This window comes from Carettochelys insculpta, chromosome 20, assembly GCF_033958435.1.
Source record: "Carettochelys insculpta isolate YL-2023 chromosome 20, ASM3395843v1, whole genome shotgun sequence".
Lineage (NCBI taxonomy): Eukaryota > Metazoa > Chordata > Testudines > Carettochelyidae > Carettochelys > Carettochelys insculpta.
This window is the reverse complement of record NC_134156.1, coordinates 6,684,487-6,696,534: the sequence shown is the minus strand read 5'-3', so window position 1 is coordinate 6,696,534 and position 12,048 is coordinate 6,684,487. Positions and strand designations below refer to the sequence as shown.

The 12,048-nt window shown below is 37.2% G+C and overlaps 1 protein-coding gene across 2 annotated transcripts in view; it reads left to right on the top strand.

Moving 5' to 3' along the window:
* The first annotated feature begins 1,407 nt into the window (after positions 1–1,407).
* The window catches only part of MFSD11 (major facilitator superfamily domain containing 11), a 102,617-nt gene continuing 91,976 nt past the window's right edge, over positions 1,408–12,048 (top strand). For both annotated transcript variants that reach the window (XR_012648295.1, XM_075014934.1), the window contains exons 1-10: positions 1,408–1,437; positions 1,785–1,955; positions 3,701–3,756; positions 4,517–4,624; positions 5,096–5,175; positions 5,280–5,376; positions 5,772–5,830; positions 8,545–8,689; positions 10,106–10,146; positions 11,601–11,666. Coding sequence is in view for 1 of the 2 variants with exons in the window: in XM_075014934.1 (XP_074871035.1) it covers positions 1,411–1,437; positions 1,785–1,955; positions 3,701–3,756; positions 4,517–4,624; positions 5,096–5,175; positions 5,280–5,376; positions 5,772–5,830; positions 8,545–8,689; positions 10,106–10,146; positions 11,601–11,666 (850 nt within the window). In the remaining variant the exon portion in view is untranslated. The remainder of the gene's footprint in view (positions 1,438–1,784; positions 1,956–3,700; positions 3,757–4,516; positions 4,625–5,095; positions 5,176–5,279; positions 5,377–5,771; positions 5,831–8,544; positions 8,690–10,105; positions 10,147–11,600; positions 11,667–12,048) is intronic.

Below are 12,048 nucleotides of genomic sequence, written 5' to 3'. Positions count from 1 at the left end.
ACTTGAATTTCTTTACTCCCGCAGTTTTGGGAAACAGGCTATGATGGATTAAGGAATTGTTTAGACCATTGGTGTTTGCCATAATAAAGGGGTGAGTGGGAGCAGCAGCATGCACAAGGGGCTTCCTCTCCCCTCTGCCCAGCAGAGCTCACAGGCTGGATCTGTCCTGTGGCTTGCCTGGATCTGTCCCTCAAGGCTCAGGGAGCCTGTGGTGGCACTCTGGACGTGCGAGGGTCCAACCTACAGGAGTTCCTGTGTCACAAAAACCCAAGTCAAGGAGGTTCAAGTGCAGTAAGATTTTACTTTTTGTTCTTAATATAATGCTTTCTTTAATAAATGAATTGTGCAATAGTGAAAATATCATATAACAAGAAACAATAATGTTGACGTCAAACCAAGAAGCAAATTGTTTCTTGCATGAGTAATCTAAATTTAGGAAATAATGTCCCACTTCTTGTTTTTATGCCTGTTTTATTGCTTCTTGTTATTGGCTCATTTCACATAGAAAAGTGAAATTTAAAATTTCTGTTTGAATCACACCCCGAAAATGCTTCATATCAGGAGAGATTTTCGTATCTGCTTTAGTTTGAACCCCTCAAAATGGTAGAGGGAATGTTTTTGAAATCTCCTGTGGTAAGTATTCATAAAGTAGAAACTGGAGAGAAAGAGCTACACTTTCCATGTATTTAATCAAGGTCTTGCTCCTGCAGTATAACATATGCCTTTGAGCATCCCCTTGATCGTTCTTCCAAGTCAGTGCTCATAAGGGTAGTGTTATTGACTCCCATGAGTAACATGAAAGCTCTAGTTTCATATAAAATACTAAACAATTTTGCAAAATAATAGTTGAGGAATCTTTAAAATATTGGATAAGCAATGCAGTTTGTTGGCTATTCTTGTAATAGTGAGTTCTTCTGGATAAGACTTTTGGGGCAGGAAGAAATACTACATGAAACCATGGGACTCTCCTGAAGTCCATGGAAGTTTTGTCGTTAACTTCAGCTGGGCCAGTTTTACCCCATGTCTTTATATGTATTCGTGCAGCATTTAGAACAATCCTAACTGATGACTCTGCTTACACTTGTAATAAAAGTGCTAAGTATGAATAGCAGGAAGTGGAGGTAGACTTTCTTTTTCTACGTTACCTACTTCTTTAAATAGGGATTTTCTGATGTTGACGATTACTCTTTTTTTCCCCAAAGGGTTACTTTCTAAAGGTTACAGAATATTATTCATGCAAAGCACAAATGTACTATTGTTATTTTCAGTAACATTGTAGATTTGTTCTTTTTTAAGTCAGAGAAATGCTGAAACTACATTTCCCAGAGTGCATCTAGTTTGGATCAGCTGACATGGATTGTGAAATTTTCCTTATTTCCTGTTTAGTATGAGTGGGCATGGCTTGTGTGTATGAGTGTCTTTTCTTTCCTTTGTCAGGTGATTTACTGCCTTATGACTAAAATCTGATTCAGAGCAATGGTGGCGAGGGAGTGAGCTGATTTACTAACTCAGCATGTGGGAAACTACTTCTGGGGGAAGAGATGTCATGGAGAAATAATATTCTTTAGTCTGGTTATCTTCACTTGAAAGGTGGAAAGGAGCTAAATCCATCTTCAGAACTCTTACTAAATCATTGACTTGTGGGGTTTTAGTGTTATTTTTTCTACATTTTATTTACAGTGGAGCATTAAAGCTTTTGAGTAGTCAGTGAATACTTCGTAACACTAATAAGTAGTTTAAAATAACCTGCTTATTAAGGTTTTTTTTTCTTTTTCTTTTGGCAGAACTTAAAAGGGAGCTTTAAAAGAAAAATCGAACTTCTCCGGACTGAAGAGGGCAATTTCCTAAGGAAAAACAAAATGTCTCCTAAATCGAAAAAGCTTTTTAACATAATTATTTTAGGAGCTGCTTTTATGTTCATGTTTACTGCCTTCCAAACATGTGGAAATGTTGCGGTGAGTGCAAATATCAACACGCTCCACACCCTTTCTTTCTAACGTATGGTTCTAAGGGTTGTTTTGTTTAGGGATTCAAGGTGCATGAGAACATTACCTTTTATTTGTTTTTTAATCTGTTTCTTTTAGAGAGTATAGCAGTGAAACAGTAATGGTATGAGACAGTATGTGGTTGCTTAGAAAAAATTAGTCATTCAGCTTTAACATAAGTATCTGCTCTGTCAGTAGCTGTCCAGCAATTGAATTAAACCGTATCCTGTCATGTTTCTGATTTTTTTTCCTGTATAATTTTGTTTAAAACACAAGATCAGGATGATGTTATTTGTAACTTTGTCACCTATTTCTCCTGGTTAATTGATCTTCCTTAATTTCCCATTTTTTCTATGTAAATAGAAGTTGGAGTTTGAATGGGTATGAAAACAGTACCTTGTGAGTGGTCATACTGTCACAATGGACAGAACTGCCAAGTCAGCTTATATCTCAATTAATAATTTACTGCCAGTCTCTGTCTCTTTCATTGCAGGCAAATTAGACATAAAATAGTTTATTTTATCCTTAAAAGCAGACTGCCCTTTTACTTATTTATTTTATTCTGATCCTGTCTGCCCTATTTAGAAACTCTCTCTTCCTATTTTTCTTAAGAATTCCCCATTTATAGATGTATAAAAGTTGCTTTGCCATGTTGTGTAATTAATATAGGGTAATGTTGCTGATAGAGCAGGTTGACCTCGTGGCTAAAGCACAGGACAGAGAGTTTGGAAATAGAGGTTCAGTTTCTGATTGCTACAAACCAGGGCCATGTTCCAGTTTCCAGTTCTGTAAAAATGGGGCTCATAAGGCTCAATTTGTTAATATGTGTGAAATACTTTGAGATCTAAACACACTGTACAGTCATCGCATGCCAATTATTGTTTCAAATGGACAGTTTCAGCCCAAGCATCTTTCTGGGGTGAATTTTGTGAATAAAAACTGTGTACCATCCTGGGGTAGCCATGTTAATCCCAGGATATTGTAGAGACAAAATGAGTGAGGTAGTGTCTTTTATTGGACCAAATTCTGTGGGTGAGAGAGAGAGCTTGCTCAATAAAAGATACTACCTCACCAAGACATTGATTTTGTCTCATAAATTAAAAAAGTCTGAAAGCATAAACGATACCCATTTTCTGGCAGTGAATGAATAGGACTCAAGTTCCCTAGCTCAAATTGCAGTTGCCCCATGACCAAGCCCACATACCAGAAGACCAGCAGACAGAGGAAGAGCATACGAGGAAGGAAGGTCTAGAATATCTACAAAGGGACTTACTCCCAGATCCCTCTGTTTAGGCTCCTGCCTAGTTTCTGTTGAAATAAATAGAAGTTGGGAGCCTAAAATCCTTTGAGGACTTGGTCTTAGGCTGCAATTAATATGGTTTTCAAAGGCTTGCATATGACTCCTTTGAAAAGAGAAGAGGGTATAACATAAGGGAAGGGGGCTGGGAGTTGGAATTTTGATGATGGCTCTGCCACTGAATCTGAGCAAGTTGCAGTTCAGTTCCCCTAACTGTACAATGGGCATAATAGTTATTTCCTCACCGCTTAACGGCCAGTTCTAAACTACTTTTAATTCTTTAGGTATTGTTAATTAACAACCAGTTCTAATATTGCTCTCTTATGCTACTCTGTCTCCATAGTTTTCAGATTTTTTTAAAAAAATGTATAAAATATATTTTCTGAATTATTATTTATATTTTTTTTTTCCTACACAGCAAACTGTTATTACGAATTTAAACAGCACAGATTTTCATGGCAGTGGCTATACCAGGTAATTTACCATGATATTTTTGTCCTTTTGTTACTTTTAAGAGGCATAGCTAGTTTTGATGAACTCTTATAAGGACATACTCTTAGGTAATGGTATTGTTCTGTTGAATTTTCACTTTAAAAACATGTTGTTATTTTACTGAAAGACAGATTAATTTTACACATAGATCTGTTTAAATAAACTACATTTCTGTTTTTAATTTTTTTTCCATGCAGGGAGAAGCAGTGCCATGTTTCGCTTTTTATCTTGGGGTATCAATTTATGGTGAAATTGTTAAAAAGTAAAGCAGATAACTGGCATTGAGCCTACAAACTTATCCACATGTTTGGACCTTTTGTACTCACATAGAACACAGGGTCTGCTTATGCAGATCAGCTTGGAGGATATATTTCAACAGTTACCTGGAACGAAATATACAGAATGATAGGAGGAAAATTAGGGTATCAGAGCTGTTTAATGCATTGCCATAGAAATCAAAGTTCCCAGTCATGATCAGGGCCTATTGTGCTAGAGAATCTACAATCATTTAGGAAGTTTTAGTACCTGTCCTGAAGAATTTACAGTATAATTAAGATAAAGTGCAACAAACAAAGATAAATAACAGAAAGGAAAGAGGGGCTAGAATTAAACAATCATTTTATGTTTGATGTAATAGTTTTGAACCCATTTGACATTTTTTCTGAATAAAGTCATCTACTCTGTCCAACATGCTTGAATTTCCTTTGAAATGCTTATTCATCTTTATTATTTATTTGTGCAGCATGGCTGTTATTTATGGGGTGTTCTCTGCATCAAACCTTATTTCACCTTCAGTGGTCGCTGTAGTAGGACCTCAGTTATCTATGTTTGTTAGCGGTGTATTTTACAGGTACGTAAGTCATTTAAATCTATAATATCTGCTTCCTGCGTAACCTTCCTGCTTTACTTCACGTACCATGTCGTGCATTAAATTGTACTTGCTGAGGAGGGCAGAGTTCTTGCAGTGATATGAGTGTTGATTCTTAGTCATTTGGAATGTCACTTCAGAGCCCTTCTCTCCCCACTCCGATACTGTGATCATGTTATTTCCACAGCATTGGCAGGCTTGGCTGATTTTGAAGGAAAAAAAGCAAGATCAGGCCTCAGTCTAATGTCTGTATTAGGAAAAAATTGTAGTTAAAGTTTAGGGTTATAAACTTTTTTGTTTCAAATCAAACTAATCTAGATTCTTTTTGAAAACTAGCTAAGCAATAAGTACTTTATTTAAAGGAAAGTAAGATACAAGTCTAATTGATAAAAAGTACAGTCAGCATGACATTGCCCATATTCAGTCTGAATATAATACATTGTTATGTTTTAGCATATACATTGCGGTTTTTATCCAGCCTTTCACGTGGTCCTTCTACACTGTTTCTGTTTTCATTGGGATAGCAGCTGCTGGTAAGTATTGCATTTAGTATGTATATGCTTGTGTTTTTTCACTACATTTTGTCTCTCTCTCTACTTATCCTCCTTTCTCAGCAACTTGTTTACTTGAATTTCAGTACTTTGGACTGCTCAGGGAAATTGCCTGACAATAAATTCAGATGAAAACACCATTGGGAGAAACAGTGGAATCTTCTGGGCACTTTTACAGTCCAGGTAACTTTCCTTTATTAAATCTTTCCCTTTGGTGCCATGCACCCTGTACTTGCTGTGCTGCTCAATGAGAGTGCAAGAGAGACATTTTCTCAGACGTTACTTCCATGATGCTCCACAGACTATGAAATTTGGAGGTGACACTGCTGCTGGTATTGAGCAATGCTTAAAGATAAATAGGAGCTGGTCTGTCTATATGTTGTCTTTCCTCCTGATGTACTCTGGTATCTTGGATCCCTCTGAAATGTAGAGCTGGCCTAATGAAGGTGAATCTTCAATTTTTGCTTTGTATTTCTATGGGACTAGCAGTTTAACATTTGCACCATATTATTATTTTATATATAATTTTTTACCATAATAAATACTATATTTCAGTGTTATCTCTCTTTTGTTCGCAGCTTGTTTTTTGGAAATCTTTATATATACTTTGCTTGGCGTGGGAAAACTCACATATCAGGTTTGTTTTACTTGGTTTTGTGTGTAGAGTACTTTGTGTCATCATGTATGAAAAAATGGATAAAATAATGAAGTAGGAAGCAGTCATAGGCTATGCCTACATTATGGACCTTTATAGCAGCATAGCTGTACCGCTACATTTTGCCATTGTAAGGTCTCTTTTTTTGTAATCCCTTGGTGCCTGCAGGAGACAGCTCTGCTCCTAGCAAAATAAACCACCATTTGACTCGTAGGAGGAATGTTGGTGGCAGGATATGCCCTCCTTCCACTAGAGTGCTGTCAGTACTCGTGCTATTTTGTCTGTGAAATTGTCGGTCAGAGAATGGTTTTCTTTTCACATCCCTGGCAGAGGAAAAATGGTTGTGTAGACCTACCCATAGTTGTAAGAGGTAGAAATATAGGGAACAACAGGTAAAATTTGTATTTGCTTTCTGGGGAGTATTTTAGTTTTATTTGTAAAGCCATGTGATACAAGAGTTACTAATACTCTTCCATTTGCTTGCTTTCAGAACTTGATCGGAGAGGGAAATTGACCAGAATACTATATTTTAGAATTCTATAATGGCTCCCCATGGAGAGGGTTTTATTCTAGAATAAGAATGTCTACAAGGGAAGCTGTTCTGGAATAGCTATTAAAATTTAAATTCGCACCCTCGCTGCTCCAGAATAATATCCTAGTGCAGACCACCTGTCTGGATATAGATAATTAAGGTTAATTTCTTGTTTGAAGTATAATTAATATTGTCAGCTGGAGCTTTCCAAATCTATCAGTATAGGGCTTGGAGCAAAGCGCACTCATGTTCAGTGGAAAATGAGACAGTTGGTAAAAGCTGTTGGGCCCTGTACAAGGCATTTGGAACGTGAATTACTGTAAAGAGGTGGGGGCAGGGACTTACTTACAGATAGTGGTTGTCAACCAAACAGCCAATTGATCTGGCCTGTCTATAGTATAATAAGTCAGGAAACCCAGGAGAAAACAAAAACAAAAACAAAAAAACCCAGAACTGTAATAGTAAATATAGGTGATGATAGGTGGTGGGTTTAAAACAAACAAAATAAAGTATTTCTTCACTCAATGCAGAGTCATCCTGTGGAACTCCTTGCCAGAGGATGTTGTGAGTAATAGGACTTTAAGAAGATTTAGAAAAGAGCTACGTAAATTGAGGATAGGTCCATCAGTGGCTATTGGGCAGGAATGGTGTCCCAGTTTGTCAGATGTTGGGAATGGGAAACATGGGATGGATCACTAGATGCTTACTGGTTCTGTTCATTCTGTGGTATTGGCCACGCCATCTGGGCTAGATGGACCTTTGGTCTGAGTCACTATGGCCATTCTTTTATTCTTATGATGATCCTCTGGTAAGGTGTTTGTGAGGAAAAGGATCTTATTTTATTTACTAAAATGAACACAAATATCTGGTAGACCATTCAAGTATTCACATCTTTAAAGATGAAGACTTTGTCCTTTAGGGCATCCTTCCAAATAAATTAAATTTTCAGCCTCATTGGATAAACATTTCAGAAGGATGCTTCTGCTAAAGACAGTTAGCAACTGATTTTAAAATGATCAACTCAGAGTAGCCCACAGCTCTTTTACTGTACTGTTGTTTCAGGGTCTCTTCAGGTTGAGAAGCACAGACTAGATTTAAAAAAGAAGTCAAACACCCAAAATTAAAGCAGAAGCTTAAATTTTGCCAAAAATGTAAATGTGAAATTCTGTGTTTCCTGATTGATTTATATGGCTCCTGCTAATCCCTTCAGTTTACAGCATTTAGCAGAACACACACTGAAGTTTTTCCTTCAGCCGTTAGTGCATTAAAGTCCCTTGAAACATGTTGAAACACCTTTAGGATTCTTCATCAATTCCTCCTTGCTACACTTTATTTCAGCTTCCCATAAGAGCTGTTTACACATGAATATAAAAGACTATTTTAAAAACTATGCGCACTGACATGTTATTGATCTGGAATCTTACTCAGTTTTTTAAAAATGTATGTTCAAAATTTTCTGTTTACCTTGAAGCCATTGGAGAAATAAATACAAGTATATAGGCAGCATCTTTAGGATTGAGAACTGGGAGCCCAAATGTTAGTTTGTCTCAGTACAACCCATGATTAGCTGTGAGGGGAAGCCTTTGCCTGAAAGAGTTTACTGTGTCAAACAAGTTGATTAGGGATTTGTGCATGAAACATCCCGTATCTTTCTTTCACTGTTCACTGTTGTTGTTTGTCAAATAGATTTCATGAGCCTGAGGCTTTTGAAATTTACATGTCTGTCAGTTTGTGGTATCACATGATGTAACATTAGTAGTTCTTGGGGCTGGAGAAGAAGGCTGTGATTTCTGGACAGTGTAGGAGAGATGATGTAGCTTCTGCTCTGCAAGCAATTCTGTCATTGGACAGCCCTCTGCACTTCTTCTTTCCTTTTATTAACTCTCCGCTTAGCCACGGCAAAAAGTGGTGGTGATAGTCTTTGACCACTCAGTATTTGATTAGCCTATCAGCAATGACAAAGGAATTTGCGTGACATGGGGGATGTGTTTCCCCATAGGTGATATGTCAGAGAATTTAATATATATTGTGTACACTTCTTTATAAACTGTATCTTTAATATTGACTCATCTTCACTATCTGCACCATTATTTGTGGGGATAGTTTACTGGGCTCAAATTGTTTTATGCAGACCTGTGTGTGACACCTTTTTGGTTTTCCACAGAGAGTGATCGCAGGACTGTCTTCACTGGTCTAACCGTCATCAGTCTCGTGGGCACATTTCTGTTTTTTCTAATTAGGAAACCAGAGGAGTCAAACACACTGAAGGAGGAAGTCTCCTCCACTGATGAAAACATCGTAGACAACTCGTAAGTGCTTTTGGCAAAAATACATTACCATCGAGCCAAGCATGTGTGTTCTTGATGCATAGTGGTAAACCTTTCATTCACTTCTCCTCCCAAACAAATAACATGTATAATTAGGATAAAGTATCAAAACAAAAAAGGCAGTCATGTAGCACTTTAAAGGCCAACAAAATAATTTATTAGGTGATGAACTTTCATGGGACAGACCCAGGTCTGAAGAAGTGGGTCTGTCCCACGAAAGCTCATCACCTAATAAATTATTTTGTTAGTCTTTAAAGTGCTACATGACTGCTTTTTTGTTTTGATAGAATACAGACTAACATGGCTATCTCTGTGTCACTAGGATAAATGTAGGAGAATATCTGGAAACATTAAGTAGTTGATGCAATCCTTATTCGCATAGGCAATACACTTGAGCATGTGATAGGGCATAACAAATAATGCTTTTTGCAGTGGTGCATAAGGTTCTGTGGAAATAAGTCATTTATCTCCTTCCTCTCACTATTGAGAGTAAATATGTTCTTTCATATTTTTCCTTGTCCTCGTCTCCAAATAGAAAGGCTTTTCAGAGCCTCTAAGAGAATAATATGAAGCTTGATTCACTCTTATCGGAATTTGTATCTGACTGGCAGTCCAGTGCCTTTTGAGGTATAAGAGCTTTTTAGATTTCTAAGCCCCTTTATCCATATCCCTTACTTTTAACAATTCTTCCATTGTTCTTTATAAGTGATTTGAGGCTAAGTGGTTTGTAATTTTGATTTGCATGTGGAGATAGGGCTTTTATTTGTTATTACTTTGGCCCTTTGGCAGGTGCTTTGTGTATGGGTCAGAGTTTTTTTTAGAAACAACATGCCTTGTTGAGCAGATGCATCACTGGCAGTGTAGGGTGATTATTTGGCTAATGGTTTAAAGAAAGTATCAGGCCTTAGTGGTTGGCAATAGATTGGATAGATTTAATAATCTGTAGAGATCTTTTAAACTATCAGTTACTGTTTAACTGCAGATCACACAAATGGCTTAGGCAAGAGGCTGATGCACAGATTAGAAATGTATGGGTATAAGCATTAAAGTCTTCCTGAAATGGTATTTGCAGATACAGTTATTTTATTAGCATAGCTGTAGGATGATTACAAAGACAACTGCGCATGTAATGGAGGCAAGAAGTCTGGTACAGATAAAGACCAGAGACAGTGCTTTAAAGGAGGATACTCTTCTTCAAATGATATACACCCACACTAAAAGCTTGTGGCTTATTTCATGAAAATATTTTATTAAACACATTCATGTGTTGGAATTTCCAGTCACGGGTAAGAAAATGTTCAGAAAACTAAAAGAGAAATTAGTCTGTTTCCAGCATAATGGTAAAGCTTTAGGTGTCTCTGGTTAATCTTTCTGATTTTAATTTTTTTTTTTACCCAGGTCTGCCCAAAGCAATGCAATGAAGGCAGTGGATGCATTTAGTAAGTATTATTACATTTTAGAACCACCTCTCCAAAATGTCAGATTTTATGAACTATGAAATGATCCCATTTGTACTCACCCATATGCAAACAATTTTCAGTAGAAATTTGGCTTTAGTAATGCAGGGCTATAGACTTGCAGTCTCTTTCCCCTTCCTTAATCCTGATTCCCTTAATCTCCCTTGTTTATTACTCAGTTAAATAATCCTCATAATTACCTCATCTGTTCTTCATTCATCCATTGTATCTTGTAGCCCAGATTCTTCATTCTTTCCAAATCAGTTCAGGATCTTTAGTGTTTTCAACATTGGTGCCTGCTTTAATGTGATATGATACCAATGAAAATAGTAGGATGTATCTGCATTTTGAAAGTTCTGGACACCACCTGAGCCAAGGCTCAGTGGAAAGAGTAAAAATCTTATTCTGTGGAGATTAAAGAGGACTGACTGATGGGCAACCCCGTGAGTCAGTGAGTTGAGAGGGAAGCAGAGGATATTTGGCAGTCTCTGAACAGAATTGAACAAGAGGAGGAAGGTGAAAATAACTCTAGGAAGAGAGGGCAAGGTGTGTGAAAGAAAGATCCTGGGGATGAACAGAGATAAAAAGAAAAAGCCACTCTATGGCTGTGTCTACACTACAAAAATAACTTCAAAGTTGCTTACTACAAAGTACAACTTTGAAGTAAGCATCTTCGCAGCTGAGCATCTACACATACCGTGCTTCGAAGTGGAACTTCAAAGCAGGGCACTACTCCATTCCCAGGAATGGAGTAAGGACTTTGAAGTTGGGCTTACTACTTCAAAGTTGACTTCAAAGTAAGGGAAAATGTGTGTAGACTCTCTGCTGGCTACTTCAAAGTAGTGCCTAACTTCGAAGTTGGTTCCTGGTGTAGATGCACCCTATGAAAGTAAAAATGTTTGCCGTTAAGGAAAGCAAGATGGAGATAGTTGGTTACAATTTCATAGAAAATGTAACTATCTACATTTACAATAAACTTCAGCAATTTAAAAAATAAAAATGCTTCATTCAGCTGCATGTGTGAAGCTCTCATTGGAACTTGTAATTAACGGTTGATATCCGAAAGCAGAATTTTGGTCAAAAACATTTAGAAAAATTCATTAATAAAAATACAAATATTCTGAATTGAGAGCGATTACAAGAGTACAGTGCATAGGCTACCCAGTCTTTAGTCACTTGAAAATTTATTTGGTTGATTTCCCCTGTCTAGCTGGGTCCCCTTCTTCTCCCCCAAAATACTCCTTCAGATTGGCCTTTTATGTTAAAGATAATGTAATGTTATCATACATTTATTTAATCAAAGAGAAGAGAAGAAGAAATTTGCATGGTTTGCATCACTTTAACATATTTATGCCTTTGGTAAACAGCAAAAGTAAGTAAAGGTACCTTTAATGTCAGTGAATTTTATTCATTTATGCTTTTTTTTTTTTTTGCAGAGAGATCTATTAAGCTCTGCTTCACCAAAGAGATTTTGCTCATTAGCGTTACAACAGCTTATACAGGTAGGAGACTTTTGTAAGAGCCTTTGTGCTAAATGTCATGTGTGCATTAGAAAGATGTTGCAAAGACCTCCTACGTTGCAGTCACTGGTTTGGCTCTGTAATTGGGCTGCCCCAGAGTGGAGTTCTTCAACATGCTGTCTGCTTTTTTTGACTGCTGCTGCACATAACTGGATGATTTCAGAGAATTTCCACAATGCCAGGATCTGTCTCTTGAGTGGTAACAGCTAGTTTAGACCCCATCATTTTATAGGTATAGTTGGGGTTGTGTTTTTCAATTTCCACTACTTTCCATTTATCAACATTGAAGTTCATCTGCCCAGTTTGGTGAGATCCCTTTGTAGCTTTTTGCAGTCTGCTTTGGACTTAACTAGTTAGTTTTGTA